Genomic DNA, 26,673 nt, shown 5'->3' with positions numbered 1-26,673 from the left:
GAAGTAGCACCTCCAGAGACATGGTATAATTTCCATTCTGAAGAGTTTTCAAGACTCAGCCAAAGAAAGCCACAGCCAACCCGATCTAGTGTTGGTGAGTCTGACTTTGAGTAGGCTGGACCGGAGATCTCCAGAGATCCAACCACCACTTCTCTGATGGTATGAACGAATCGGTACCAGACCTGGTACCTGGCATCTATGCGATGCAATAATGCAAGTAAAAGTAAGATCACAGTTGAAAAACATTTGGTTGATGCTGTAACTTGGAGAATCTAGCCCTGGGGCATGACTGAGTGCTCTGAATCACTTTGCAAGCTGGGCCCGTTCAGCTAAAGCCCCTTTTTGTACTGCCCAGTGCAAGGTGTTTTGACCAAGGGTTACCAGCCGTCCCCGTAGGATGGGGGCTCAGATCCTGGGAAAGGTTCAAAGGTCCGAGCAGATGAGCAGTTCATCATTAGTCTCAATGCAATGCTAAAGCAAAAGAGCTAAACGATCCTCAGATACTTAAAAAGAACAGTCAATAGAAAAAGGAGACGGATTTACAGTAAATGGAACTGTGGCTGAGTCAAATAACAGCATGCTGCCTATAGTCTGATTTTTTTTATTTTAAGAACACTGGGTAACGAAGGCCCATAAAAATTCTTTGAAGGCCACAATAAATGAACTCACAAAGAGACATTTAACGAGCGTTATGCTATTAACTGTCCAAAAAGAGCATCAAGATATAATTGATTATAAAGTAAAACTAAACTTTTCAGAGAATAATGTTCAGGTACAAAGTTTTATTTAGTCCCATCTGAAGAAAGAAGTAAAAGAAAAAATGGAACTTGAAACTAGATGAATGCAAATTAGGAATTAAATGCTAACTATTAGTAGCTAGAGCAATTAACAACGGGAACAACCAACCGAAGGGAACGGTGGATGGGGCACCACTGCAACGTGCTGCCCAGGGAGGGTGTGGAACTCGCATCCCTGGAGGTTTCCAAGACCTTTTCAGCTGGACAAAGCCCTTTGCAACCCGCTCGGATGGCAATGCTGACCTCGCATCGAGTGGGACGTCGCACTAGAGACCTCCCAAGGTCTCTCCCAACAGGGACGGTTCTGCTGTTCTCCACCTCTTGATGTTTTTCAGTCTGACCTACACAGTTGTCCAGGAAATGCTTCAGCTAAACAATTTATTAAGCTAACTAGTGGGGTAATAACATGAGTTTTATTAGTTCACAATACACGGCAAAATAATTGAACAGACACTCCAGTAGCAAATTCAGTGTTTAAAAAGCAAAACCCACAAAACCCAGTTGACTGAGTGCATCATACTTTTAAGCATTTTCTCCTCGCAAGAGGAATACACTTTAGCCTCACCCCTCTCACCATCGCCTCTCACCATCACAATTTCCTCGTGCCCTTCCATCACGAGCTCACCGAACGTCTCATTGCGTTGTGCGCTCCTCTCTCCAACAACCCACTTTCAAGCCTGGGCTCCCAAGAAGGGGTTGGGCAGCTTCTCCCACACCCATTTTTTATTTGCACCAGGCCACGTGCCATTTTGTCCTCCAATTTTATCTTAGACTGTCTCCAACTTAATTTCCACGTCTTACAGTCTACCAATGCATCCTTCACCAAATGCGCTGAAGAAAGCTATCAGGAGGAGGCAGGGCAGAAAAAAGACTGTCCACAACTTCTTATGATGTATCAGAGTAAGGACAGCAAACTACAGACAAGAGACTCCACCAAGGCAGGCGTTACTAAACTCCACAGGCAAGATCTTATTGGAGGCGAATCCACAACGGAAAAAAAGGAAAGGAGAGATTACAGAGAGCTGGCAGGCCCTCAAAGCAGTGGTGCTAATGGCACAAACAGAAATTATCCCAGTGCAAAGGAATAACAAATGTGGTAGGAGACGAACTTGGCTAGCTCACATGAGCTCCTTATTGGTCTCGGGCACAGGAAGGCATGCATGTGGAAAGTGGAAATCAGGTCAGATTAATAAGGATAAATACAAACGAGTGGCATCAGCACCACAGGCTGAACTCAAAGCAGCTACGCAAAGAGTAAGAGGTGACTAGCAACCAACAGCAAAGACAAGAAGCAATTCTCATGTACATTAGTAATCAACGTAACATGAAAAAAATTGGTCTGGTAGTGGACAGAAAAAGCAATTGAGAAGTGACACCGAGGACAATGTTTTATGCCTTTTTGCATGAGTCTTCACTATAAACAGCAAAGAGGTGTCTAGCACAAAAAGTAGCGGCCAAAGAACACACTTAAGATTTCCGTAAAAAAATGCAATGTCAGATTTTGATTAACTTGACCCTGGAATGCTTAATTGTCTGGAGCGACCTCAGAAGAGCTCAAGCCCTGAGAGCGCTCGGCTGATGGAAGGCAACTGCGCTGAAAAAGGCAAGAGTAGCGCCCACCTCTAGAAACGAACAAATAGAGACGCTAGGAACTCACAGGTCACTCTGATTCAAAATATTTTAAAAAGCGACAACCTGTAAGTCCCTGGAAGACAAGGCGGCAAGCATTAGTACATACGGACTTATTAGGAACAAACGGTGTCTCACCAACGGCAGTTCCTTCTGCAATGGGGTGACAGACCTTCAGCGCAGCAGAGAAGCAGATGCTAAGCATCATGCATTACGTAATGTTTCTGACTGTTTCACATGGTATTTTCAAAATTCATTTAAGGAAGGATAAACCTACTGTAGGCTCAGAACAATACCGATTTGATAACTATTCTGAGAATACATACAAATTGAAATCAGTATCAACTTGGATTGGGCAAGGTCTCTCCTAGGTTTAGCTCTCTTCAATATTATTATTAACCAACCAGATGATGGAAGAAAGGTATGCTTATTACAACTGCAGGTGGCATGAAACTAAGAGTGACTGCAAGGATTAGAATCCTAAATGGCTTTATCAAATTGGAGAAATTGTCTAAAAAGGATTAAATTCCAAAGGGACAGTTGCGAGGGTCTGCACTAACGTAGCATTAATCATTTGCCCAAGAACAGGACAGAGAGCTAGCAACTCTTCAGAAAAGGATCCGGGGGTCAAAGGGGATCACAGACCAACAGAAGGCAGCAATACCGTATTTCTGAGGAAAGGCAACCACCGTGTTTAATCATATGAACAGGACAAGCCTGCAGAAGAAGCCCCACTTTGTGCTTTTTCCAGCACTGGCCGAGTGCTGCATCCAGCCCTGGGTACCACTTTTCAAGGGGGACGTGACCAAGGAGAGAGAGTCCAGAGGAGCACCAACAGAGGACCAGAAAATGTCACAGACAAAGACCTGAAGTTATCAAGCCGAAAGAAGAGGATTCTGCTACCGTTTTCGGGTATGGAAAGAGGCTGCTGCAAAAAGGAAGGGAACAATCTGTTCCCTTTGTTCTCGGTAAGTGGCTGAAATCGTGAGCAAAAAAGATTCAGGTTAAACTTTCTAAGGAAAAGGACAGTTAAACATTGGAAGATATTTCACAGAATCCTAGAATGGTCTGGGTTGGAAGGGACCTTCGAAGATCATCCAGTCCAACCCCCCTGCGTGGGCAGGGACATCTTTCACTGGATCAGGTTGCTCACAGCCCCATCCAACCTGGCCTTGAACACTTCCAGGGATGGGGCATCCACAGCTTCTCTGGGCAACCCGTTCCAGTGGCTCACCACCCTCATCGTACAACATTTCTTCCTTATGTCCAATCTAAACCTATCCTCTCTCAGTTTAAAACTGTTGCCCCTTGTCCTGTCGCTACAGGCCCTGGTAAAAAGTCTGTCCCCATCTTTCTTATCGGCCCCCTTTAAGCACGGCAAGGCCGCAATGAGGTGTCCCCACAGCCTCCTCCTCTCCAGGCTGAACCCCCCCAGCTCTCAGCCTGTCCTCACAGCAGAGCTGTTCCAGCCCCCGGTTCATTTTCGTGGCCTCCTCTGGCCCCGCTCCAACAGCTCCATGCCTGCCTTGCACTGTGGACACCACAGCTGGACGGACCACTCGTTACTGGCTTCCATTTGGACATTGAGCCATTGACTGTAACTCTTTGGATGCGGTCATCCAGCCAATTCCTTACCCGTCTGATAGTCCTCCCATCAAATCCATCTCTCTCCAGTCTCCTGGGAAGGCTTCAGATGTACTGTCACTGACAGGCTCTTAGAAGCTGGCTAGACAAACATTTCTCAGGAAGGACAGACATTCCCTAGGCAGGAAGGTGGGTACGTGATCTCCCATTGCCCCTTCCCATCTCACCGGGGGATTGCACAAGGTTGTTCCTGCCTCACATGCAGATTCTGGGCTCTTCTGGACCCTGCCAGCTACTCCTTCAGGAGTAACTGGCCATGACACTGTCCTCGTTGGTCCCAGCAATTCTTTTATTTTCTTGGTTCTCCTGCTAGTTCTCTACTGCTTCTTTCACCAGCCTCAAGAAGATCGTCCTCACCCCCCACCTTCCCTTTTGCTATGTTTTTCAGGTGTCTCTCATGGCTCTGCCCATAGCACCTTCTTTTCTCCCTTCATGCTGCTCCTAGCTAGCCTTATGTTTTAATTTAATACCATCTCTCAGCTCTATGTTGATGATTCATAGTTCTGCCTTTCTATTCCTGGACCGTCTCCTGTCCAAAATGAAGTCTCAGCTTATTTTCCCCTCCAGCATTTCAAGTGTGTACCCACAAGCCCAAGCTCAGCATGATTAAAGACAGCTGTTACTAATCCCAGCCTTGTCCCCTCTTCCCCCAAGCCCTTGCTGCTCGATGCCTGGGGACATCACTTAGATCCTGTCTGTGAGTTAAGGACGCAATTCAGACAGGGAACAGAGTTCACGGACCTAACGCTCCTCTCCATATCCTGGTTGTCCCTAAACCCCTACAGAGCCACACAAGTTACAGTCCCTGAAATACAGCCTTCATCCCCTGGCCACACCACCAAAGACCACAGGCTTCCACTCTGCATCAATCACTACTGCACCCTTCCCCCCCAAACTGTCTGTAACGCATGAAATCGTGCCTCATCTGTATTCAGTCAGAATGCTGCTGCTAAAATTACTTTCCTAACCTCTCTTTCTTAAGCAGGCCAACCCTCCCTTTGAATCCCCCTCCGGGTCCTCCTCTTCTGTCACGTCAACTGCAAGCTGCTTGTCTTCACCCTCCCAAACTACTCATACGTTAACAACTATCCTTCCTTTGCTGCCGAAGAGCTGACTCTTCCCCCTCCCAAACTCTGACAGCAATCTCCACTTCCCAGCTGCTAAATTTCAAGCAAACACCTCTCTATTTTCTCCCATTTGTACTTCATGTTTGAAAAGAGCTCTCTGTAAACAACCTGAAATCTGTTTTATTATCCTCTCTCAAATTGCTCCTTAAAGCTCTCCTGTGCCTCTGTACTCACCAGAAACATCAAAAACAACACAGGTTAGATGACTGCCATGTTAAGTCCACGTCCACGATGCAGCCCACGCTGTCCCACTGTCTCTGCGCGCTCCCCACTTGCTCATCGGCACCTGCCTCTCATTTTCAGATAAACTGCAAGAGCTCTGCAGCAAGGCTCTCTGTCCTGTGTTTTCACAGCATCTTCTGCGGGAGGAACCCCATCAGATAAGGCTCCAAGGTGTGACTGTAATGGAAAAAACAGTAACAGAAGCAGCAGACGCACACCTAACCGTCCCAAACAGAAGTGCCATAGTGCTTTCAACCCTGCAGCACCCATCACCCGCCGGGGACAGCACCAGCCTCGGCCACCCGCCCACCGGCCAGCAGCGCTGCTTCCTTCAGGGATTTGTGCTCCATTCACCTCCCTTCATTCATCTGCAGACGGGGGAAGGGACATGCACTCGATAGCGGCTGATCTGAAGGTCAAACCCTTTTCTCTAAGCCCGGGAGTCACTGCTGGGCTAAATATCCAAAGCTGTCCAAAAAACAACAGCAGGAGGCAAGCGAGCAACAAACACGCTACAGGGCGCAAGCGTCAGGGGCTGACAGCCCACGTTATCCATTGCAGCAAGTTGAGACATGAGGTGACGAACCCGAAGCCGGTGGCTCCCAACCCTCCAGGACCACAGCATCAGCACGACAAGACCAGGATTTCGGACGCAGCAGCCGGCAACCAGTTAGCTGTAACCGAGGCACAGCGCCCTCGATGACTGAGCGGATTTCATCACCGTGCAGATCACATGGAAAGAACAAGATCTCACACATAACCCCGGGCAAGAGCTTCCAGAGTGACTCACGCAAGCCAGAGGTTCCAGTGCCGAGATGCAGCCCCACGGCAGCGAGCCGCTGAGGACAGACGCAAACGTCCCTTTCCCTCCACGTGGCACGAGCTGGGTCGCTCTGCTCTGTCTGGGTATCTGTCTTCTTGGGATTTGCAGGAATTCAGAAACAGCAGGGGGTTTGCCAGGTTTGGTTGAAACTGGACAGCAGGTCTGAAAATTACTGGGGCAGGAGAGGCAAGCGGACACAGAAAAACAGGTCTTAATCATACAAACCTCCTTTCAATAGGGAAGCAGGCTAAAATTATCTTGATTTATAGCCTTCCTGCCTCAGAAGACTCCTTGGTCTCGCTACAGCACTTCAGAAAATCCACCTGAATAGGCACACCCCCGCTTCAGTGCTGCTAGCGATGCCCAGCGCATCGCAGGAGGCAGAAGGGAACAAGACCGCAGTTGCCTTTTTCACGCAGGGCACTGCAGGCAGAAGTAAAGCGGACGTGGTTCGTTCGCCCCGTGCAGCTGCTATGCAGGAGGCTCTGACTCGCAGAAAGCCCTGGAGGAGGATGTCAAAAAATCCGATGCCAAAGTAGGAAGGCGGGATCACAAAGAGAGAAGGACTCCTCCTGCCCAGTGAGGGATGCAACAGAAGCACGACGGTATTACTGAGGCGCTCGTCAAGGTGAAAAGCTCTGATCAGAGGCACGTTGCTGGGGCAGCTCTTGTACCCCTCAGTTTCCAGTAGTTCGGCTTTTGTACCAGCCCTTCAGCCATGGCAGCGTCTCGGGAACCCACGGCCATTGCCCACACCCCTCTCGTGTTCAACCGCCAGCTCAGCGTCTGACTGGGACTGCAGCTCAAGGGCTGCCACCCCATCGCCCAGGGGCACCAGCAACACCCCGTCTTCCCCAGGGTCTGCTGCTGGCGAGGAGAGAAGGTGGGACCCATTTCACGTCAGCCAGCCCATCTGGAGACACAGTTTAAGGTCCAGATCAGACATAATTTAAATCTAGTTTGGCCACCCAAATTAACCAAAAGTCCCATCACCAGCTTTGAACAGCCAGCCTGGATGCACAAACGCCTTTAACGCTCATCTTGGTGAAACTCCAGAGGAGGCGAGAGGCCAGCGCTGCCCAAGACCCAAACGTCTCTGCACAGAAAGCGGACACGCTCCGTCGGGAGCTCTAGGAAACCTCGTGAAAGCGGATGGCAAGATCACCTATCCACAGACCAGCTGCCAGAAACTAACCACACTCGGATTTCTCCTACTGGGTCCTCACCAGGCAAAGCCCCAGCCGCTCCAGCCCAAGCACGGAAGGAAAGCGCAAGCAACAGTTCCAGCCACAAACCGAGGCCTTGCCCCGCACCGAACGCGGAGGCAGCCCCCGGGGACGGTTGCCACAGCCGTCCCTACTCCGACAGAGGCCCAGGCAGCAGCCGGTCAGCGGGATGTCGCTGCTTGGAGCGCCTGTCAGGTGCAGAACCGTCCCTAAACAAGCAAAAGACACTGTGCAACCAAGCTGGGAAACTCCCTGCTGGGAGAAATCGTGAGAGCTACAAGCTGACGTTGGTTGGGCCAAGGGAGACCGACCAAGCCGAGGGGAGAGACAAGGACTGAACCGCACACAGAAACCATCCTGAGCTCAGGAAGACCTGCCGACACCTGGCAAAACACTCGGAGAAAGCATCCCTTTAACAGGCTAATCCCTTAAACATCCTGCCATCGTGGTCACGATATTTAGTAAGCTGTCTCACACAAGCTTAGAATCGGCGACATAGGGGTCCATTTTGCCTTCCCCCCCAGCCCTGCCTATGCATTGCCACCTCCTCGCCTGTGCCCACGCTCACATTCATGCGGTCGCACCGTCAGCCCGGTGAGCAACTGAAAACTGATCCACCCGAACCCCAACGCAAAGCTCGGTTTCTAACAGAGCAGCTCCCTGATCCAGCTCACCGGGCAGCAACCAGCGCTGGCAAAAGGGAGGGCAGGCAAGGAGCTGCCAGGTGGGAAGAGCCGCATTGTCCCTTCTAGCCGCAACCACAGTTGCGCTGGATGAAGGTAACCGTGAAACCGCAGCCACAGAAATCTCCAAGCCTCTTCACTGAGGCCACAGCCAAATCCCATTCTTTCCCTGCGGCGCACCTCCACGTTCCCATCTTTTCCCCTCTTTAGCCACAACGTCAGAGTTGTTGCCCCCGCAGCGCCAGAAACCTTCTCTTCCCTCACCACGGCACCTGCAACTTCATCCTACTCAGTCTTCAGCTATCAAGATCATCCTCCAGTCTTCCTGCTCCAGCTTCATCATCTCTCCCAACTCCTGTCGATCACACAATTGCATCAAGCAATTTCTTCTTCTGATTTTCTGACTCTTCCATGAGACCTTGTTCTTGAGTTGTAAGCTCTGCAAGAACTGCATCTGGCAAAAGTGGCTCCAGATGACTGGGGCCGCAATATAAAACTTCATAAAAATAGCGGATGTATTTGTCCAAACGTGCTCCAGGCCTCCTCCAGCCGTGTTTCTGCTCTGCCCATCACTCCCACAGGGCCAAGGTCTCCCCTCGCACCAGGACCTGCTTCGGGACTCTCCCCACACTGATCTTTCTGCTTGCGCCACTCACGCCAGGCATCGGCTCCGGGAGATGGTGAGCAGCGTCGGCCCCGCCAACTCCTCTGCCAGGCAGGGACACACGCTGCGTTAGAGGACCCAGGGCTTTTCCTTGCCAGCACGTTAGGCAGCTCGAGAAGCACTTCCAAGTACCCTCAGGAGTCTCTCCTGGGAGTCTTTGCCCAGAGACCCCAGCACCCCCATCCAAACAAAACAGAGCGTGTGATCAGAACACAGATTGCCCGATCTCTCATTTTTGTGTTCTTTTAACCACTTTTGCACTTAATTTCCAGCAAAGCTCGAGACTACGGCGACAGAGGAGTCCTGCCCGATCCAGCACGCAGAAGGGCAGCACGGCAGAGACACGCAGGCGGCCGGGATGCCCGGCTCCAGCCCCGGGAGCAGAGATGTGCTGACGGCTCTGAACTTTGCTGCTCTTGGAGGAGAGGGAGCACAGCTCCTCCCACCGCACCCCGCCACCATTCCCTGTGGTTTCCAAGCCTTCAGGATCTTACAGGCACACATAAACAGGGCAATTCTGCAGAGGTCATGGAATTAGCAGGAAAAAGCTAGCTAAGCAGAACACTCTCCTTCCCCAAAGGGTGTAATTTACTTGAGGCTGATTCAGCTGAGCAAGGACATGCCAGCAAACCCTGCACGCAGCCTGGCAGCACAGGGCTCCCCAGAACCGAGGCAGGACGCTGGGAGGACTCCAGTGAGCTTCGTTCTTATCTTCCTCGGGAAGATACTGCATCAATGGCAACTCCTGCCTCAGATTTTGCTTTGTGAATCAGAGCATCAGGAGCCAGTTTCAAAAGACGTTGGAAAAGGACGCAGAACAGAGCTGCAGAACTTAGGCTGGAACCGAATAAAATGACAAGGTTCAGCCAGTTTCACTCATCAGAAAAAGAGACAGAAAAGCGACCTCATTAATTGGTACAAGCGGCTTTAAGGACTACTTACTCTTAGAGAGAAATGCGAAAAAAAAATATCCAGGATGTTGAAGATGCCTATTGAAAAAAATTACGGTAATTATTAACAGTGAGACGGCTAATAATGGAGAAAAACTCCTAAGGTAGCAAGCCCCTAGACTGTACCAGTATCTCAAAGATATGCCTTTACCAGATGCCTTGTATTTAGCCGATTGGGAAAAGGCTAAAATCCTGGGACGAAAGCGTTCATAGCAAGCGACCCAACAGTCCATTCTGGTCTTAAACCCAGCAAAACAGCTGGGACCTGCAGCAACGCAAAGCCGATACTCAAAGGTAATTCCTACCCAGCAAAAGCCCTTTGCAGAGCCACAGTTAGCCGCCAGTCTGCTATCAGCAGATCATTCTCCAGGGCTTTTTTCATCCTGTGCCTCTGCCAGAGAAGCAACAGCTGAAAAATGTAGAGGAAAGCTTTTCCAAACTAATCTCGCTTCTCAAAATGCAGAAAGGAACTAAAACAAGTTTAGAAGTGTGTTGGAGGGGTGTGAAAGGACGATAAAGGGAAAAACACAGACTCCGGGGAAAACTCTGACTACTCTCGTTCAAACAGAGAGATTCTTCCTCCTGCTACCTGGCCACCAAGTCCTCTCACCATGGCCAACAACCTTCTCCAAGCTTTTCCCCGAGAGCTGAGCCTTTAGGTGGGCTGCAAGACACACACACAACAGCTAACGTCAGGAAAAAATCCTATCATTTGGCAAAAGCTCTGTTGAGGGATCTCACCTGCTTCTCCTCATCTGTCTTCTACCTCCTCCCTCCTGGCCTCCATTACTTCACGCACCCAGAAGACCTCTGGTAACCATCTTCTCAGCCCCTCGCCGTGATCCTCCTTCCCCACCTCCATCGTCCTGGCTCGCTCCCTCCCGTGCCTCAGTGCATCCGCGCTGGCTCCTGCTGCCCCACGCAACTCGCAGTCCCCGTCCTGCGCGTCCCTCCGGGAACTCCCCGCACCGTCGCCATCGCTCTCCCTGCCTAGAACCTGCATTTTGGCCACTTCTGAAAATTCACTTCTATGAAAGAAATTAAGTGCTCTGTAATTACTGTTCTAATTACAAGTTCTATTAATATCATTCTGCCTATAGTCTGTTCCAGAGTAACATAGTTAGAGGTCACATTTATTACAAGCAGGGGTTGTACCAACCTCAGAACTAAAGTTGCCTATCATTTTGATTTATGCATATATAAAATCTCTTCTAGAGCTCAGCAGCTTGCAGCAGTCTCTGAAATTTGGCAAAGAAACAAGTCTGGGATGAGGGAAACGCTTTTTGCTAGCCCCCTGAAAATCTGTCCAAATTTGGCAGTTAGAAACTACTGAAAACCACCGGGTCCTGCCTGTGATTCAGCTGACGCTGGCGGCCAGCCAAACCCACCGCCTTCCCCAGCCCTGGGTGCCCAACAGCCCTCTCTCCTGCCACAGCCTCTAAGCGAAGCTCCCGCTAGGAGGAGACCACCGAAATAAAGCCGATGTCCCTCTCCTCCCGCAGCGACACTCTGAACACCACCTCCGTTTGGGCCCAAGGGGAGGCTGACCGGCTCCGTCCGCACGCGGTTTTCACCCCGTCGTTGACTCCAAACTCCTCTCGTTCCTCCTCGGGAAAAGGTTGCTTCCCCCTGACCCGGCAGGGCTACCAGGGCTCCCGGCCGCAGCAGCCTACCCGACGCCCGCCTTATCTCCCTCAGTGCCGCCCGCAGCACGAGCCACAAAACCACAAGGTTTCTGTACAACACACCTTCCGCTAAGGCCTCCCCCTCCCACCCGCCAACGCCGCTCTGAAGGTGACACCCTGCACCGAAGCAACGGCAACCCCGGCTCCGGACGGAGGGTGGACAGCTCGGGCACACCGCTACCGCCGCAGAGAAGAGCTGGCCCCTGCCTTTTCCCCTTTCAAAAATGAAGGGATTGCCTGCAGAAAAAGAATCTGGTAAGAGGACGTGAGCAAGTCTTGCAATATCCAGCACTCAGTGTTAGGAACTTGAATTGGGGATTTCACTGGCAACTTCCATAACAGATTTTAGGACCAGAAGCAGTTGTTATGGTCACAGAATCTGACCCTTGGATCAAGAACATAAACAAACCAAACAACAAAACCCCTCTTCCAGCAACTTCTGTATCAAGCCCAAAACATGCAGTGTAAAAGGATATTCCCTTCCAGGCACTTCAAGAAATGATAACATCTCCAGCAAAACTCTTCCAGTGGTTAATTACCCTCACCGTTAGTTCAGTCTCTCACATACACTTGGTAACGTATTGCATGTAACTGCATAATCACGGCACGCTTTTCACCAGGACCACGATTTAACCCAGTGCCTAGCAGGTAAGCGGGGAATGCAGCCAAGGTAAGGAAATCGGTGGGATTCCTGCCCCGCCAAATCCGCAGCTGGAAAGAAAGGAGGGAGGAGGCAGGGAAGGACCAGAAGAGACCGGATGGGTCTGCGGTCGGAGCAGGCAAAGCCCCGGAGGACACCTGGCCTCCAGCACCGTCACGCAGCCCTGCGTGACGCCGAGCAAGCCGCGCCATGGCCGCCTGCTACTGTGCTGGTCCCTCTTCACGCCTCATCTTCTTCGGGTTAAACGAGACAGCTGCCGTCCAGCTTCGGGAAGCCCTGACCGTTTGCAGCTGCCTGCGAAAGCGTTTTGTTTTCACACCTTCCTTTGAGCAGCAGGAGAAAACGCTCACGGCAAGGGAAGTTGCTAAGAGACGCACCTAAACGCCAACGTGCTTGCCATCAGCTTACACATGTTCAGATGGCGCAGGTGGGCAGCGGCAGGCGAGGACAGACAGCGGCTGGGGAGGGACACACACACCCCCCACGCCCAGGGGAGCCGCCGGAGCGGCGCGAGGGGCAGGGACGCAGGGAGCCCGTGGGGGCTGGCCACCCGCGCTCTGCCTGCGGAGGGGGCCCCGCGAGCGTCTCGGCAGTAACGCCCGGGTGCCGTGCAGCAGGATTTCAGTCGGTAGCTTCCCTGTCCCACAACACAGGAATCACAAGCAGGACCAGACCACTTCATCACGGTTACCGGTCCCTCGGGTCTTCCACTGCAGCCGGCATCGGAGGCACAAACAAGGAAGAGCTGCAGGAACCCCACGGGAACAGACGGGAGACCGTCTTCCCCCACCAGGACCATCCTGACCTCCCCAGCTGGAGACCGGCTGGAGCCCCAAGGCGCAGGGCCGGGGCATGGCCGTGGCCTGTGCCAGCCCCATGCGCTCCCACTGATCTCCACTACAAATCCCTCCCCGCTTCACCTCATAAAATTCCATTAATTCAACGGCTTTCTGTGGCACGAGACCTCACGGAGCAGTCACAGAGGTGGAAAAAAACCCCTCCCCTTTATTGGTTTTACATTTGCCCCGTTCTGACCCCACTGAGTGTCCTTTGTCCTTGCACCGCAAGACAGATGAAACAAATCCTTGAATTTACGTTCCCTCGACCATGCAATCTTTTAGACTCTTGTTACGGTCCCTCTTACTTTTCTTCTTTCCAAAGAAACCATCCTGAAGGCTGCAGTGGGATGCAGGCATCACGAGAAGGCTCCAGGGAAGCCGCCCGGCCCAGACTGCCGCCCCCGCGCAGCGTCAACCGCCGCGGCGGCCGGTACCGCGCCGCTCCCCGCCCGCACCCGCTACAGCGGGGCCGCCGCTCTCCAAAACCGGTCCTGGGTGCCACCTGCAGCGACATTTCTGGCGTGAGTTAGCGGGAGCAGACCCGAGCACGCTGCCGAAATCGAGCGGAGACAACAAAAACCACGGCGGGGAAACGGCAACGCTCAACGAGCCACCAAACCACATCAGGATTCCTCACACGACCAAACGGCACCCGAGGCTTTCCTTGCTGAAGGGCAAAGCCTTGCTGCAGAAATCTGAAGGTTTAATGTCACCAAAGCCAGCCGGGGACGCTTCGGCTGGGCTGCTGCGAGCCGCCTCCCGGCCCAGCAGCAGCCTCAGCACAGAGCTGCGAACCCTCCCCTTCCCCGCGTCCACCCCTTCGCTCGGCTCCGTCTCAGCCTTTCCCTTGCGAGTGCCGCGGGCCGACACCGCGGTTTTCCGCATTTTTAATTTTAACAGGCTTCGGCACATCACGTACCCCACCGGGTCCGGCTGCCCGTCACCCCAGGGACGGACCCCCGCAGCCGGGGCTCGGCGCCCCAGGCTGCACGGCCCCGGCGGGCAGGACGAAGGCCAGCGTCCTCCCGCCCGGCGCAGGCTGCGGCCCGCGACCACCGGCGCTGCAGGCCGCGGCGCCGGGCCGGGACCCCCGGGGCAGGGGCGGCGGCGGGCGCCCCCCCCCCCCCCCCCCCCCCGCTCTCCCGACCGGCGCCTGCGGCCCCCGGGCCGGAGCCCAGCGGGGCCCCGGCCCCCCCGGCACGGCTCCCGGCAGCGGGGGGCGCCGCGCCCCGCGGGCCCCGGCCCGCCCCGGCGCAGGCCGCGGCCCGGCCCCGCCGCGCCTCCGGCCGCCCCCGCGGGCCGGGGCTGCCGCCTCCGGCCGCTGCGGCGGGGCCCGCCGGGCAGCGCGGCCGGTGCCGGCCCCGGCGAGCGGCGCGGAGCGGCGGGGCGGGCAGGGCTCCAGCCGGGCCCCGCGGGCAGGCAGCGGGCGAGGCCGCCGCCCCCGGCGGGCACCGGGAGCAGGTGCAGCGGCCGGCGGGGACAAAGGGCAGCGGCGATGGCCCGGCCCGGCCCGGCCCGGCCCGGTTCGGTTCGGTTCGGTTCGGCGCGGTCGGGGCCGGCGCGGCCCCGCTGAGCCCGGCGCGGCCCGGCGCCGCCCGGCCCGGTTCGGTTCGGTTCGGTTCGGTTCGGTTCGGCCCGGCCGCCCCGGTTCGGCTCCCGCCTTACCCTCGATGGAGATGACGTGCTCGCGGATCTGGCTCTGCAGCGCCAGGTCCTCCACGCGCTCGATGAGGTCGTAGATGGCGTAGATGTTGGGGTGCACCGACTCGAAGCGCCCGATCTCGGCCCGGATCGCCGCCGAGTTGGAGAGCCCGAACTGGGGCGGCGGCGGCCCGCCGGGCTGCGGGCCCGAGGGGCCGGGCACCGGCACCGGCACCGGCCCGCCCGGCGCCGCCAGGCTCTGCTGCTGCGGGCTCTGCCCGGGCCCGCCCTGGAAGTTCATGGCGGCGGCGGCGGGGCCGGCGGTCAGCGGCGCGGGGCCGCCGGCAGCCGCTGCATGGCCGCGCTCTGCGGGCTCCGCCGCTCTGCGGGCTCTGCCGCCCCCGCCCCGCGCCGCCGGCCGCGCGCCCCGCGTCACGCGCCGCCCCCGCCCCGCCCGCGCCCGCGTCACGGCGGCCCGGAGCGGGACCGGCCCCGGGGCGGGGCGGGGCGGGGCGGGGCGGGGGGGGGGGGGGGGGCTGCGCCGCTCCGCACGGCCCCGGGCCGCGCCCCCGCCCCGGCTCTGCCCGCGGGGCGCCGCGTCCGCCCCCCGCCCGGCCCCCGGCCCGGCGTCCCGGGCGCCGCAGCGGCCCGCCGCCCCCGCCCGCTCCCACGCTGCCCGCCCCTCGCCGCGGCGCGGGCCCGGTCGGGCCGGGGGGGACGCGGCCCCCCACCCCCTCGCCATCGCGCCCGGCCCCGCTCGCAGGGCCGCCCCCGCCGCCCCCGCCGCCCCCGGGCGGTCGTGCCGCCTCCCCTCCCCGCGCCCCCCCGGCCCCTCGGCCCCCGCGGACGCCGGGCCGATGCCCCCGGCCCGGCCGCCGGACCCTGCCCGCTGCCAGCGCTGCCCCCCGGCCGTTTCGGGGGCAGCTTCGTCGTCAGGCTGATCGTGCCGGGGTCGTCAGTGAGGCTGTGGAGCGCGGCTGGTCCCAAGCGGTCACCGGACGATCGCCAACCGCCGCCCCGCCGCAGCGGGTCCCCTCTCGGTCACCCCCTGCCCACCGGGCCCTGCCGCTGCCGCTCGACGCGCCCGGTACGGGCTGCTGCGGCGAAGGCCGGCGCGGTGACGGCTCCACGGCGGGGATCTGTCGCGGGAGGATGCTCGGAGACCGTGGGGCCGCCGCGGGCAGGACACGAGCGGTTGGGGGGCCCACCCAGCACCGCCGCAGGCGGTCGCGCCGATCGGGCTCTCCGCGGTCGCGGCCCCCGTGCTGCCAGCCCCATCGCTCCGGTCGGGCAGGGGCCGGTAAAGCCCACCCCGGCTGGGCTCACCCCTAAAAACGGCCTGCGAGGGGTGAACCGGAGAACGGAAAGGCTCCGGCAGGGCGCTGCGCTGCCAGCACCACCGGCACGTGCGCCCCGCAGGCAGCGCGAGAGCCAGCTGAGCCGGGGATCGATGGAAACGAGGGAGCATCTTCCAAAAAGCTGAGAAACGAAGGAAACGGGCTCATAAGCCCTGGCAGGCTAAATGAGAGAGTATCATTAGGGAGAGGAAGACAGAACCAAAAAACGTCGAGCTGAGGGAATCAAGACCCCAACGAATTTCGCGCTGGGTCCCGCCGGGACCAAGGCCCCGTGGGGCGGCGATGCCCCGATGCCGGGGGGCTCGGGCCTGGGCTGTGCTGGGGGCTGGCTCCCACCCACCGCCCTCCGCAGCGGTGATGGTGGGGAGGGCTGGAGGAGGAGGAGGAGGAGAGATCTCTGGGGGTTTCTAACCCGAAAGGCCTCGCCGGGCACAGGAGCCCTCCGGGGTGCAGGCAGCGGGGCGCTGGGGGAGCGCGGGAGGCAGCAGCACATCCCTGCCCTCTTTGTCTCCCTCTTTTGGCCTGCCAGGATTCCTCGAGAGCGCCGGCCCTGCAGCCCGCACCATGAGAAGGGTTCTGGTAGGAAAAAAGCTTCTGTGACGGTTTTGTCGAAAGCTTTTAGAAAATCCACGCCTGTTACAGCGCCTGGATCAACCTCACCTGCACCTTCCTTGGTGCTGCCCAAGACCTCTTAAGGCATTTGTGCGTCGTAAGCTTGCTGTACGAAAGCCGGGCTGGCTCTTCCCCGACGTGTCAGACGTAACCGCGTCCGCATCTGTTCTGCGCTACAGCCTCTGCTGGTGTCGTGGGCGCACGAGTTGCGCACCCAGCTCTGCAGGGCCCAGGCCATGCCCGCAGCCTTCTTTGAAGACTGGTTTTTTATTTGTGTCTTTCTGTTCTCGTTCGCGGCAGCTAACGGAACCGGCTGCCTGCAGACGACACCGAGCAGCCCGAGGGTCCCCTGTCCAAATCCCCCTGGAGGCGCTGGGTGGGTGCCCCTGCCCCCGCGAGCCTGTCCCCGAGCAATGGGTCTGTTTTCCCTCTCCTCTCCCCCTGGCCCTTCAGTCTGAGAGTTTCCCTGGGTGCATTGACCGTATAAAACAGCTTCGTGCCCGGTGCCACCAAAGCGGTTTGGGTTCGTTTCTTCAGAAAGCTCCTTTGGTATCATGTGCCGAGAGTTTCCCCGTCTATCTATGTATGAAAAGAAAGAGCAATCTGGCATCTGCGGGTATCTCCCAGTTCCTCTACCGTTAAGAACATTTATTTCATCATCTCTGAATGAGAAAACCACCTTGATGGTTTGTCTGCCCAAAGCACCTGGCCCAGGGCCTTCCTCGGTCTCCTGCCTCCTCGGAGGGGAGGGCCGGCAGAAGGCTGCAGGGCCGGGGCGTTTCCGAAGCGCGCGTGGCTCTGCACCGGCACCCCGTGAGGGCTCCTGGGCACGCGGCTGCGTTCTCCTTGGGTCAACACCTGGAACGCGTGAGCTGTTGCAGCCTGGGGCATTTCCAGAGGTCCACGGGGAGATTCCCGTATTTCTGTGAGGTCTGTGGAGCCCAGGCAGCAGGATTCGTCTTTTTTTTAATAAATATACGTACATACATACACACACACGTTTCAATATTTTCCCTTTCTTTCTTGGAGAAGGAACAAGAGGAAAAGAAGAAAAAAATCCATTGCTTTCTGCTTTTCTCCTTATCTTTATGCACCAGCAGAGCACTGAAGGTGAACGTTATCCAAAGCTGGGTGAGAAATGAAGCCTGAAAAGATGAACCCAAGCAGCCGCATTGGTCCTGCAGCCCGCAGCCACCAAGGGCTCGAGGTAAGAAGCAGGCGCCTCCTCAAGCCTACGGGGAGCTGCTGAGCCTGGGACTGCTGCCGTCGGATGCAGAGCCCCAAGGCGCGTTAGGGCTGTCGGTCCCGCACTGCCCCTCGGGTTGCACTTGGCTTTTGAGGCCAGGGTCCTGAGTGAACCCTGGGGTCTGATGCTCTGAAATGGCCGGGTGCTGGTACCATCCGTGAGTGGTTCTCCTGCAATTAGCGATCGTAATGGGATTGCGACCGATCCGGACAAATAGGTGATAATCCCAGCCAACAACATGGTTAGGTAGTGCTTCCAAAGGCTTAATTTCCTTGAACGGAGGAAAGTCAAGTACAATCACTGAAAAGAAAAGATTAGACTAAAAAATACGAATTTAAATGCAAACCCCAAGCACAATTTCCTGGATGACCAAGAAAAAGGGACAGATTTGAAAATCCATCCTGAAAGGACTGGCATCAGAAGACTCATTTTGGGCTGTATCGTGCGATGGGCTGGTTTCAGGCAACGTTTCCCTCTGCTCGTCACAGGGGAGATGGGGGCTGTTCTGGCACAGCCGGATCGCCGAGGTCAGCAGAACATCTCCTGCCCAAGACACGGTGTCACATCAAGTTTATTTTCTTCCAGCTTTGCTCCATCATTTCCCCAATTAAATTTAAGTGTAGATGATAACACCCACGGGCTCTGAGCACGGCATCGGTCAGGTGCCACTTTCACCCGAACAACAGCTGCCCCGTACCCGGCGCCAGCGTCCCCTTCTCCACAGAGCTGCGGGCCGCGCCGACCCGAGGGCTGGGAGGCACTGCGGGATCCCGTTCTGGGCTTCACCAGCTGTAAAATCTCACCCCGTGACCTCTGTGGTGAGACCAGTAACTTCTTTTGACAAAGTACAGACAATGTTTGGCTAAGGCAGGAATGCCCTGGAGGTGCCTGGCCGAGACCCGCAGGCATCGGGAGGCAGAGAGCAGCCCAGCTGCAGAAGCGTGCTGCTCTGGTGCGTGTGGTGCGCTCGGCCGTGTCTTTAGTAAAGCACGGGAAGGGGGGGCTGACGTCTCGTCAGCCTTCTCCCAGCCGTCCCAGCTGGCCCAGGGGAAGGGGCGCTCCCTCCCCATTCCCTGCCTCGCGCTCTGCCCGAACCCCGCGGCGCCGATGCCCCACGGGCTCTGGCCGTAGAGCCGTAAGGGTTGGTGTTAGACAGAACCGTCGGTACGCCAGCTAGTGAGCTCAGGGGATGAAAGGGATGTAAGCTAATTCTAATAAACATTTTTAACTGATTTTAAATTCTTCAGTGTCCTGTGAATATATCCCCAAATTGGCGTTTGTTCTTTTTGCAAGTGACTTCATTAGCACATGCGTCAGCTCCCCCCTGCTGCCCACCCGGATCCTTCGCTGTAGTGATGGTGTCCGTAATCCCACATTGCTCTTCCTTCTCTTGCTCTTGGGAACCTCTTGCTGTGGATGTTGCACTTGTTGCCAGAAAAAATACCAGGTAGAACTAATTTCCCAGCTCTTCTGAGACATCAGGTGAGGGGGAACCTCACCGCCCGTTGCTGGTGCGGTTCCGTAAGTTATCTCGGAGAGCGGTCCGCCAGCAGCGTTGCGCCTCCGTCCCCGTGCGGGCACCCCAGCCGCCCGCTCTCCCTAGAAAGGCGTTTGGGCCCTGTAATCAAATCACCACCCAGCCTCTGCTCTGGTGCGATTGTGAGGCTTAGAAAGGTCAAAGTGAGGCATTTTCTCCAAACTTCAGATAATTTTCGTGTTTCTTTTCTGAATCCTCTCAGATGTCTTAATAACTTTCCAAAATGCAAAACTCTGGATGCCATTTTCCAGTGCTGGTCTCGCCCCCGCCGAGTGCCGCAGCGCCGCTTCTGTGCTGCCCCGGCGTCCCCCCGCCTCCGCCTCGCCCCCGCCTCTGGGGGGGATCCCTGCTCATCCGTGAGCCCCCGTCTCTGATTTAACCGTAGGTCGCCCCCATGTTTTCCACACGCGTGTTTTCTTGCTGCTTTTAGACCACTGAGGAAGACGCTGAATGCCGCCAGCGCCAGCAGAGGTCTTTTAGGGACCTTTCTAGGACCACACTCCGCCAAAAAAAAAGTTCCTGTTGATGAACACGTTTTAAATTCATCAGTTAGCCTTTTAGAGTCATTTAGTAGTTTTTATTAGCATCGTACACTGCTAAGCTTTTAACTCAAAATGTCCCACGCCACTAAGCCAATTTTCTTACCAACGCAAAGCGTGTTGCATCTGCACTTCCCTTCTCAGCACAGGCTTCAAAAACTGAAGACGGGGTTGTTTGAGAGGACGCTCCCAGCGGGTGAGCGCTCAGAGGAAAGCAGATGGAATTGTTCCTGCAAAGCAAAATGGGGTGGTCCTGATTGCAAATTGGAAACGGAATTACCAAAAGAGGAAAATGAATTAATCCAATGCAGTCACCAAGGGTCCTGGGCACCAAAGCCCTCTCCCCGTCCCGGGGCACCGTTGTGCCATGGGAAGTAGCCTGGCCGTGGCCAAGGCTGCTGCCGGCTGCCCCACGGTAAGCGCGAGGGAAAGCCTGGCTTAGGGTCCCAGCCTCGAGCTGCCAGGGCTGCTCGGGACTTGCTGGGACCCCCTTCTGCCTCGTTCCCCCAGCGCTGCCTTTGTGCTGGACTTCACACAGTTGCTCAATGGAGAAGAGTGAGCAGGACCCTGCCCCTTCCCCTGCCCCTGCCCCTGCCCTGTCCCCTGCCCCTGCCCCTGCCCCTGCCCCGTCCCCTGCCCCTGCCCCTGCCCCTGCCCAAGCCCCTTTCCCTGCCCTGTCCCCTGCCCCTGCCCCTGCCCCTGCCCCGTCCCCTGCCCCCCCCCAAGCCCCTTTCCCTGCCCTGTCCCCTGCCCCTGCCCCTGCCCCTGCCCTGTCCCCTGCCCCAGCCCCGTCCCTTGCCCCTGCCCCATCCCCTGCCCCTGCCCCGTTCCCTGCCCCTTCCAGCCGCGCTGCTCCCGACACGGGCTGCTGGTGGCTCTTGCACCTGCGCGCTCCCTCTGGCTTAGGCACCCTTCCCGCTGGCCACCCTGTTTTCCAGCCTGCTGCAATATTCTGCAAGCCAGCGGTGATGCCGATGGCACAGCTCTGTCACCTGAACCGTCCCCGGCTCTTCCTGGAAACTGCAAACCATGAATAACACAGAAAATGGCCTGGGAATTTACAGTGCTTCATCCAGCTGCCCCTCTTCCCCACCGCTCAACAGCTGCAGCCGTTCACGGCACCTCGTCATCATCGTCGGCCCCGCGAGCAGGCCGGGGGCTGCCCTGGGCCGGGGGAAGCAGCCAGCCTCGCAGGCGCTAACGTGCCCGGCAGCAGCCCTCTGCCAGCGAGGCAGCCACTCTAGAAGAAACGGCGTGGATCGGCACGGTTACCCTGCGGCTCCCGCGCTGCTCCTCCTGCTTCCCGGGAGCTGCGGCGTCAGCGGGCACGTCATCCGCTGTGTGGCGAGTGAGTCCATCACCCTGCCACCTTCCAGCGCCGAGGAGAAACATCAGACTCCTCTCCCGCTGCACAGCGTCGCTGCCAGCATCAGCGCGGGGCCGGGCAGGCGCGCTGCCGTTGACAGCTCTGCTCCTAACGCATTCGTACATCTTCTCCCCGCTGCCCTTGGCGGGACCTGACCCCGATTTCTTCCTGATGCCTCTCGCTTCCCTTATCTTTTTCCGCTTATCAGAAATTGTCATTTACCGTGATTTCTGTTTCCTATTAGCTCCATTCATTACGCGTTGCTTTGTGTCCTGAGTTCCTAAGGAAACAAGTTACAGATACTGCAGTGGGGATTATCCAAGCAACTGCCTCTAACGAAGCTCTAATGAGCCTCCAACGCGCGTTTGGGGGAGCTCACGCAGCGGCTTCACCTGTGCGGCTCCTCCGCAGGGGCCGGATCCTCCTGCGGCTCTGTTAGTGCCAAACTTAGGCTCCACCGAAGAACAAGGTCCTACCAAGGCTGAAGACAGCGGATTGCTTCAGAAACCTTTTTACAACCTGATGGAAAGCCCAAAGTCCTTCTTTAAGAAGGTGTAAATCCAAAATACCCAACAAGTGGACTTTAACCAAGCTAAAAGAGAGACCTGGCTTTTTGTCGTTGCTTTATTTAACGGCAGGAAGAAATCTCGCACTTCCACGGCAGAAGGAAGCAGAGGAGCCGCCACCAGGCTGGATGCTGCGGGCCCAGGCAGTGTCGGGGGGCTGACGGGGCCTCGGGGGACTCTGCTCCAGCTCAAAGCCTCACAGCCCTTCGGCAGATCGCCTTCTGCATCGCACCAGACGTCCCGCAGAGCAAAGCAACTGCCTTACGCTTTCAGGACGGTCCCCGTCTCCGGTGTACGCAGCACGGGCAGCTGGTCCCGGGGTGACAGATTTTATCCGAAGCCACCGAAAGGGAACCTGCAGAGGTGGCAGGAGTTTGTGCCTCAGGGCACTGGAAGCCCTGCCATCGGTGCTGCCCGGAGCACGCCCGGGCCAGCAGGACCAGCAGTGCCCCATCCCGGCTGAAAAGCCCTTTGGGTAAAAGACAAGTCAGAGAAAATGCGTAAGTGAGATTTCCTGACCACGGAGTTAAAATCAGCATAAGGAAAACACGAGCTCGTAAGGAGAAACTCTTGAAGGTTAGGGGGCCTCTCAGGGAAGGCGCTGGAGTTCAGGGATGCCCAGGTTCAGGGCACGAAGAGGGGGCCATCGTTCTCGCGGTGGGGACGCAGCACTCAGAGGGCTGCGATCGCTGCGGCGGGGTGAGAGTCACCCCGCTTTGCGGGGCAGCGGCTCTGGAGGGTCGGTTCCCGGGGGCCGGCAGACGCAGGTCAGACGCCCCGAGGCAGGGACAAGCTCGGTCAGTTTTGGTGGCTGCCGGGGTGGCGCATGCTTCGTCGGCCAAGCATCCAACGGGGATCCCTGCAATGGGTGATGGCTGGAAGGGCTTTTTGCAAAATCTGGAGATCCCCAGAGGAGGGCTCTGGCCCAGCACTAATCCTTACCCCCTGCAAAGTGCAAAGGCTTCGACACTGGCGCCACGAGGGGCACAGACATCAGCGTCGGGATGCTGGGCGCTGTCTCAGGTGGCGGGGATGCGAAGAGTTTGCCTGGGTTCAGGATGTGAAAGGACAAGTCCCCGCAGAGGGCTGCCAGCCGCAGGGGCACCCCCCGGTGCCCGGCAAGCCGCCGTGCCACCGGCCTTTGGGCAGGGGACCCTGCTGTAGGACAGCGTCACTGCACACGTGCCACCTTCTCATGCACATCCACAGGCACGGCTGCCCCGCTGCTGGAGACCCGGCGGGGGGCAGGTACGCCTGGCCCAGCTCTGCTTGTCCTACGCCTTGTGCCTCCCAGGTCAGGAGATGTGAGCTGGAGCACCGACCCCCGACACCTCACTGCCGGGCTAAATCCAGGTTTCCAGGTAGAGGAATTCAGACACAGTTTAAAACGGGTCAGCCCCTTCCCAGTTACTGGTGCAAAGCTCGGGTTTCTCTTCCTTGTGCCTTGCATCGCTCCTTCTTTCAGAAATGCTGATGGCTCTTCTGCAGGCAAGTGCTCGCAAGGAGGGAGTGGGGAAGCCTGGAGCGTGACGTGCACCACCTGCTTGTGGCACTTGCAGACAGCAAAGCCCAGAGACCATTCAACGTCTGCCCAGAAAAAGTGCTGAGCTGGGGGGAAACGCGGGGAAAATGGAGTTGCGCTTCCCCGTCCCTTGTGCTGGCTGCAGGGTAAACGAGGAGACCGAGAATGGGAGAAAACTGAGCAAGGCAGAACTTCTCTTGGAAGGGGAATTCAGGATGCCCCAAACCCGCTGGACTTCCTCGTCAAAGGAAGCATTTTGTCAGTCCAACACCAAATACATCCCGAGCCATGGGCTGTCAGCAGGGAAACCCAGGGATGGCAGGCAGCCTCTCCTCCACCGCCTCTGGCACGGCGGCTGCGTGGACATCCATCCCGGCAGCACCCGGAGGCGCCCCTACAGCACGTTTTGTGCCAGCTGACTTTCTGAGGGTGAGGGACCGCAGGCTTTCCTAAAACCTGCAGGCAGAAATCCACCACCTGCATCTGTCTGAGCACTTTGAGTACGGTTCGATGCTCAAACTTGCAACCTAACCGAGGAAAACATTTCCCAGTGACACCGTAACCATGGCTGAAGTCATCTGTTGAGGGAACGGTCTTGGTCGTCTTCCTTCAGTCACACTGATGCCACCAGTGAGGGGGGCTCAGGCACGGGCACAGCGTGGTACCCTGTGGGAATGCGGTGTCCCTGCTGGTCCCGCCAGTGGGGTCTGACTGCGCGAGACGGGCAGGGCCCCTGCGGGCACGTACGGAACCTGAGGTCTTGAGGTGCTGGAAAATACCCGTGAGGCCACACTCGCTGCAGGAGTGCGAACGGGAGATCGACCCCGCGGGACAGGCAGGCACTGCCCATGGCCCCCAGCTCAGCTGGACTGGGGCCGGCTGCGAGGGGCTGAGTGTCCCGGCCAGCAGGTGAAGACAATAAAACTGGGAGATTCCCCCATTTCACATGTTAATCCAACACAGGGCAAACCGCCAGCGGGGGCGGCGAGGGCCACGGAGGGACGTGCCGCAAGGAGAGCAGCCCTGGACCCTCGCTCACAGCATCCCGTCAGCCCGGGGCCATGGGGAACCCCTGGCGCGTCGGCTGCAGAGCCGGGGAAGAGCAGACCTCTCCGCTCCGCCGGCACAGCGAGGGCAGCCGCAGCGGTCTGCGGTCACCGTTGCGGTGCCGGCGTGCGTGGAGACAGGTGCTCGGCACAGCGGTGCCGGGGAAGTGCCGCCACCTGTCCTCGGGCCTGATCCAGCCAACAACAACATCCTGGTCTTGTGCAACTGCTCACCAGCGCACGCCTTCCAGATCTTGTAATTTATGTTATCGGCACCCTCAGAGGAAGCAGGGATATCTTTAGCACGGATGCCTACATCCTGCACTTTTATCTGGGGAGCCCTCTCCAGCAGGCCACGAACAGCCACGCTACCTTCCTGGCCATGGAAATCAGCCAGTTTCACTGCCACCACTCGCAGCATTCCACAGCTGTGACTGTGAATTGTTAACCCCTCTGCTCACCCCCCCGATCCCTGACACACGAGCAGCTGAAACGGGCTCCCCACCTTCCCCCCGTATGGACCCCGTGCGTTGCTGCCCGCATCCCGGTGCCCGGCCCGGGGCAGCTCGACTGACCCCCCTGCGGCACGGAGCGCAGCCCGCGGCCCCCCGGTCTGACCCCACGCGTGGCTGCGGCCCCAGCAGCAGGAGATGGGAGAGGAACAGCTCGAGCCACGAGCAGCTCGAGCCACGAGCAGCTCATCACCCCAGCCACGGTGAGCGCAGGGCAGCTCTCCGGCCCCCAGCAGCGTCCCACCAAGCCCAGGGAGGTGCAGCCCCGGGACCGTGAGCCATGCCGAGACCAGCACAGCCGGGGCGGCACGAAGAGTGCTGGCGTGTGCCGAAACAGCTAACGTGGCAGGTGCCAGCGTCACCCCTGTACAGCCATTTTCATTTGTACTTATACACCGTTTTCCACGTCCTTATGCTCAGAGCGGATTCACGTGACATCGAGAAACCTTTCACGTAGTTAGTGTTTAAGCTCTTTTATTTCTAACATCTCGCAACAACCCTGAAAGCGATGGGACTGGCAAAAAGAGCGTTTACACTCGAAGGAACGGGCTAAGTAGAAGGCGGCGTTGCTCAGCAGAAGGCGGCTGGATCATCCCGGGCCGGCGGGGAGGAGAGCCCTGGCAGGGACCAGCCTGTCGCGACCTGTCGTGAGCAGCTGTGACTCATGATTATGATTGATAAAACCCCCCCATGTTATGAGAGCTACAGCCAACGGGGATGTGTCACCCTGCAAGCGTACCCCGCACGCCGGCAGTGACCCCTCCATCCCCAGCTCTGCTCCCGGTGTCCCCTCCTGATGGGTGTCACCTCCGGCCGGGGGCTGCGGCTCCCTGGGACGGCCCGGGGGGGCCCGGACAGGGGGTCCCCGATCCAGGTCCCCGCCTGCCGTCGCGCCCCTGTGCTCCCCTGGGTGGGTGGAGATGGGCCGGGCTGTGGCTGCTGGACGGGGGGTGTTATTTGGGTTGTCCCCCATGGCCTCTCGCTGGGCGTGCGGGGGGGGGGTCACTGAACGGCAGAACCAAACTTCACTCCAACACCATCGTCTGCCGTAGCTGAAGCGTTTCCCCCAGCGATGCCACAGGCCCCGGATGCCGAAAGCTTTGTCACAGCATGCAGGGGGACCGCCAATCCGTTAGACAAGAGGGTTTCCCTGTGAGGGTCCAGGCTACCCTTGGTGCCGTGCCTGCGCTTGGCCATCACGCCTGCGGCACGGGGCGGCAGCTGGAGCCAGGACTGAGCGAGACCTCGGCGGCGCTGGGGATGTGCTTCCCACCGCGCTGGCTGTGCTTCCCACCCCGGTCCCAGGCCGGGCGACGAGGGGGACTGCCTGCAGGGAAAGCTGCCCCGCGGGTGCTTGCCTGCACCCCAACGGCAGAAGCAGCAGACTGGGAAGATGCTGTTCCCCCCGAGACCATTCACACTTGTCCCTGCACCGCAGAGCAGTGCCCGGTGCGCTGGGGGCCTGCGTCACCTGTCCTTCACCAGTCCCTGACTATTTCGAGGCTGTGACTGCAACTTAGAAAACTAGTTAAACTTCCAACTTTCTGTTGGTGCCTTCTGCTTTTTTTTAATAAAGCGGCCTAGGACACAGCAGCTGAACGTGAGCCCTGGCCCAAATAGGAGCTGTGTGCCGAGATGCGTTCACTGGACTCCTGAGCAGGACCACTGCCCTGCCTGCGAAGCGAGCGCAGGAGAGCCAGTCTAACCAGCATTCCCATGGCAGAGATCTGCAGGTAGAGATAACGCTGAACCGAGAGACCTTGACGGCTGAGGCCAGA

The 26,673-nt window shown here is 57.6% G+C and overlaps 1 protein-coding gene across 2 annotated transcripts in view; it reads right to left on the bottom strand.

Annotated features, from left to right (window-relative positions):
* AGAP3 (ArfGAP with GTPase domain, ankyrin repeat and PH domain 3) overlaps window positions 1-14,907 on the bottom strand; it is a 152,552-nt gene extending 137,645 nt beyond the window's left edge. For both annotated transcript variants that reach the window (XM_087732846.1, XM_087732854.1), the window contains exon 1: window positions 14,616-14,907. In XM_087732846.1, the coding sequence (XP_087588972.1) occupies window positions 14,616-14,892 (277 nt within the window). In that variant the 5' untranslated portion in view covers window positions 14,893-14,907. The remainder of the gene's footprint in view (window positions 1-14,615) is intronic.
* Window positions 14,908-26,673: the final 11,766 nt, after the last annotated feature.

This window comes from Nipponia nippon, unplaced genomic scaffold (genome assembly GCF_047370975.1).
Source record: "Nipponia nippon isolate SJK-2023a ecotype South Korea unplaced genomic scaffold, ASM4737097v1 scaffold_1, whole genome shotgun sequence".
Classification (NCBI taxonomy): Eukaryota; Metazoa; Chordata; class Aves; order Pelecaniformes; family Threskiornithidae; genus Nipponia; species Nipponia nippon.
This window is presented reverse-complemented; position numbering and strand designations above follow the sequence as displayed.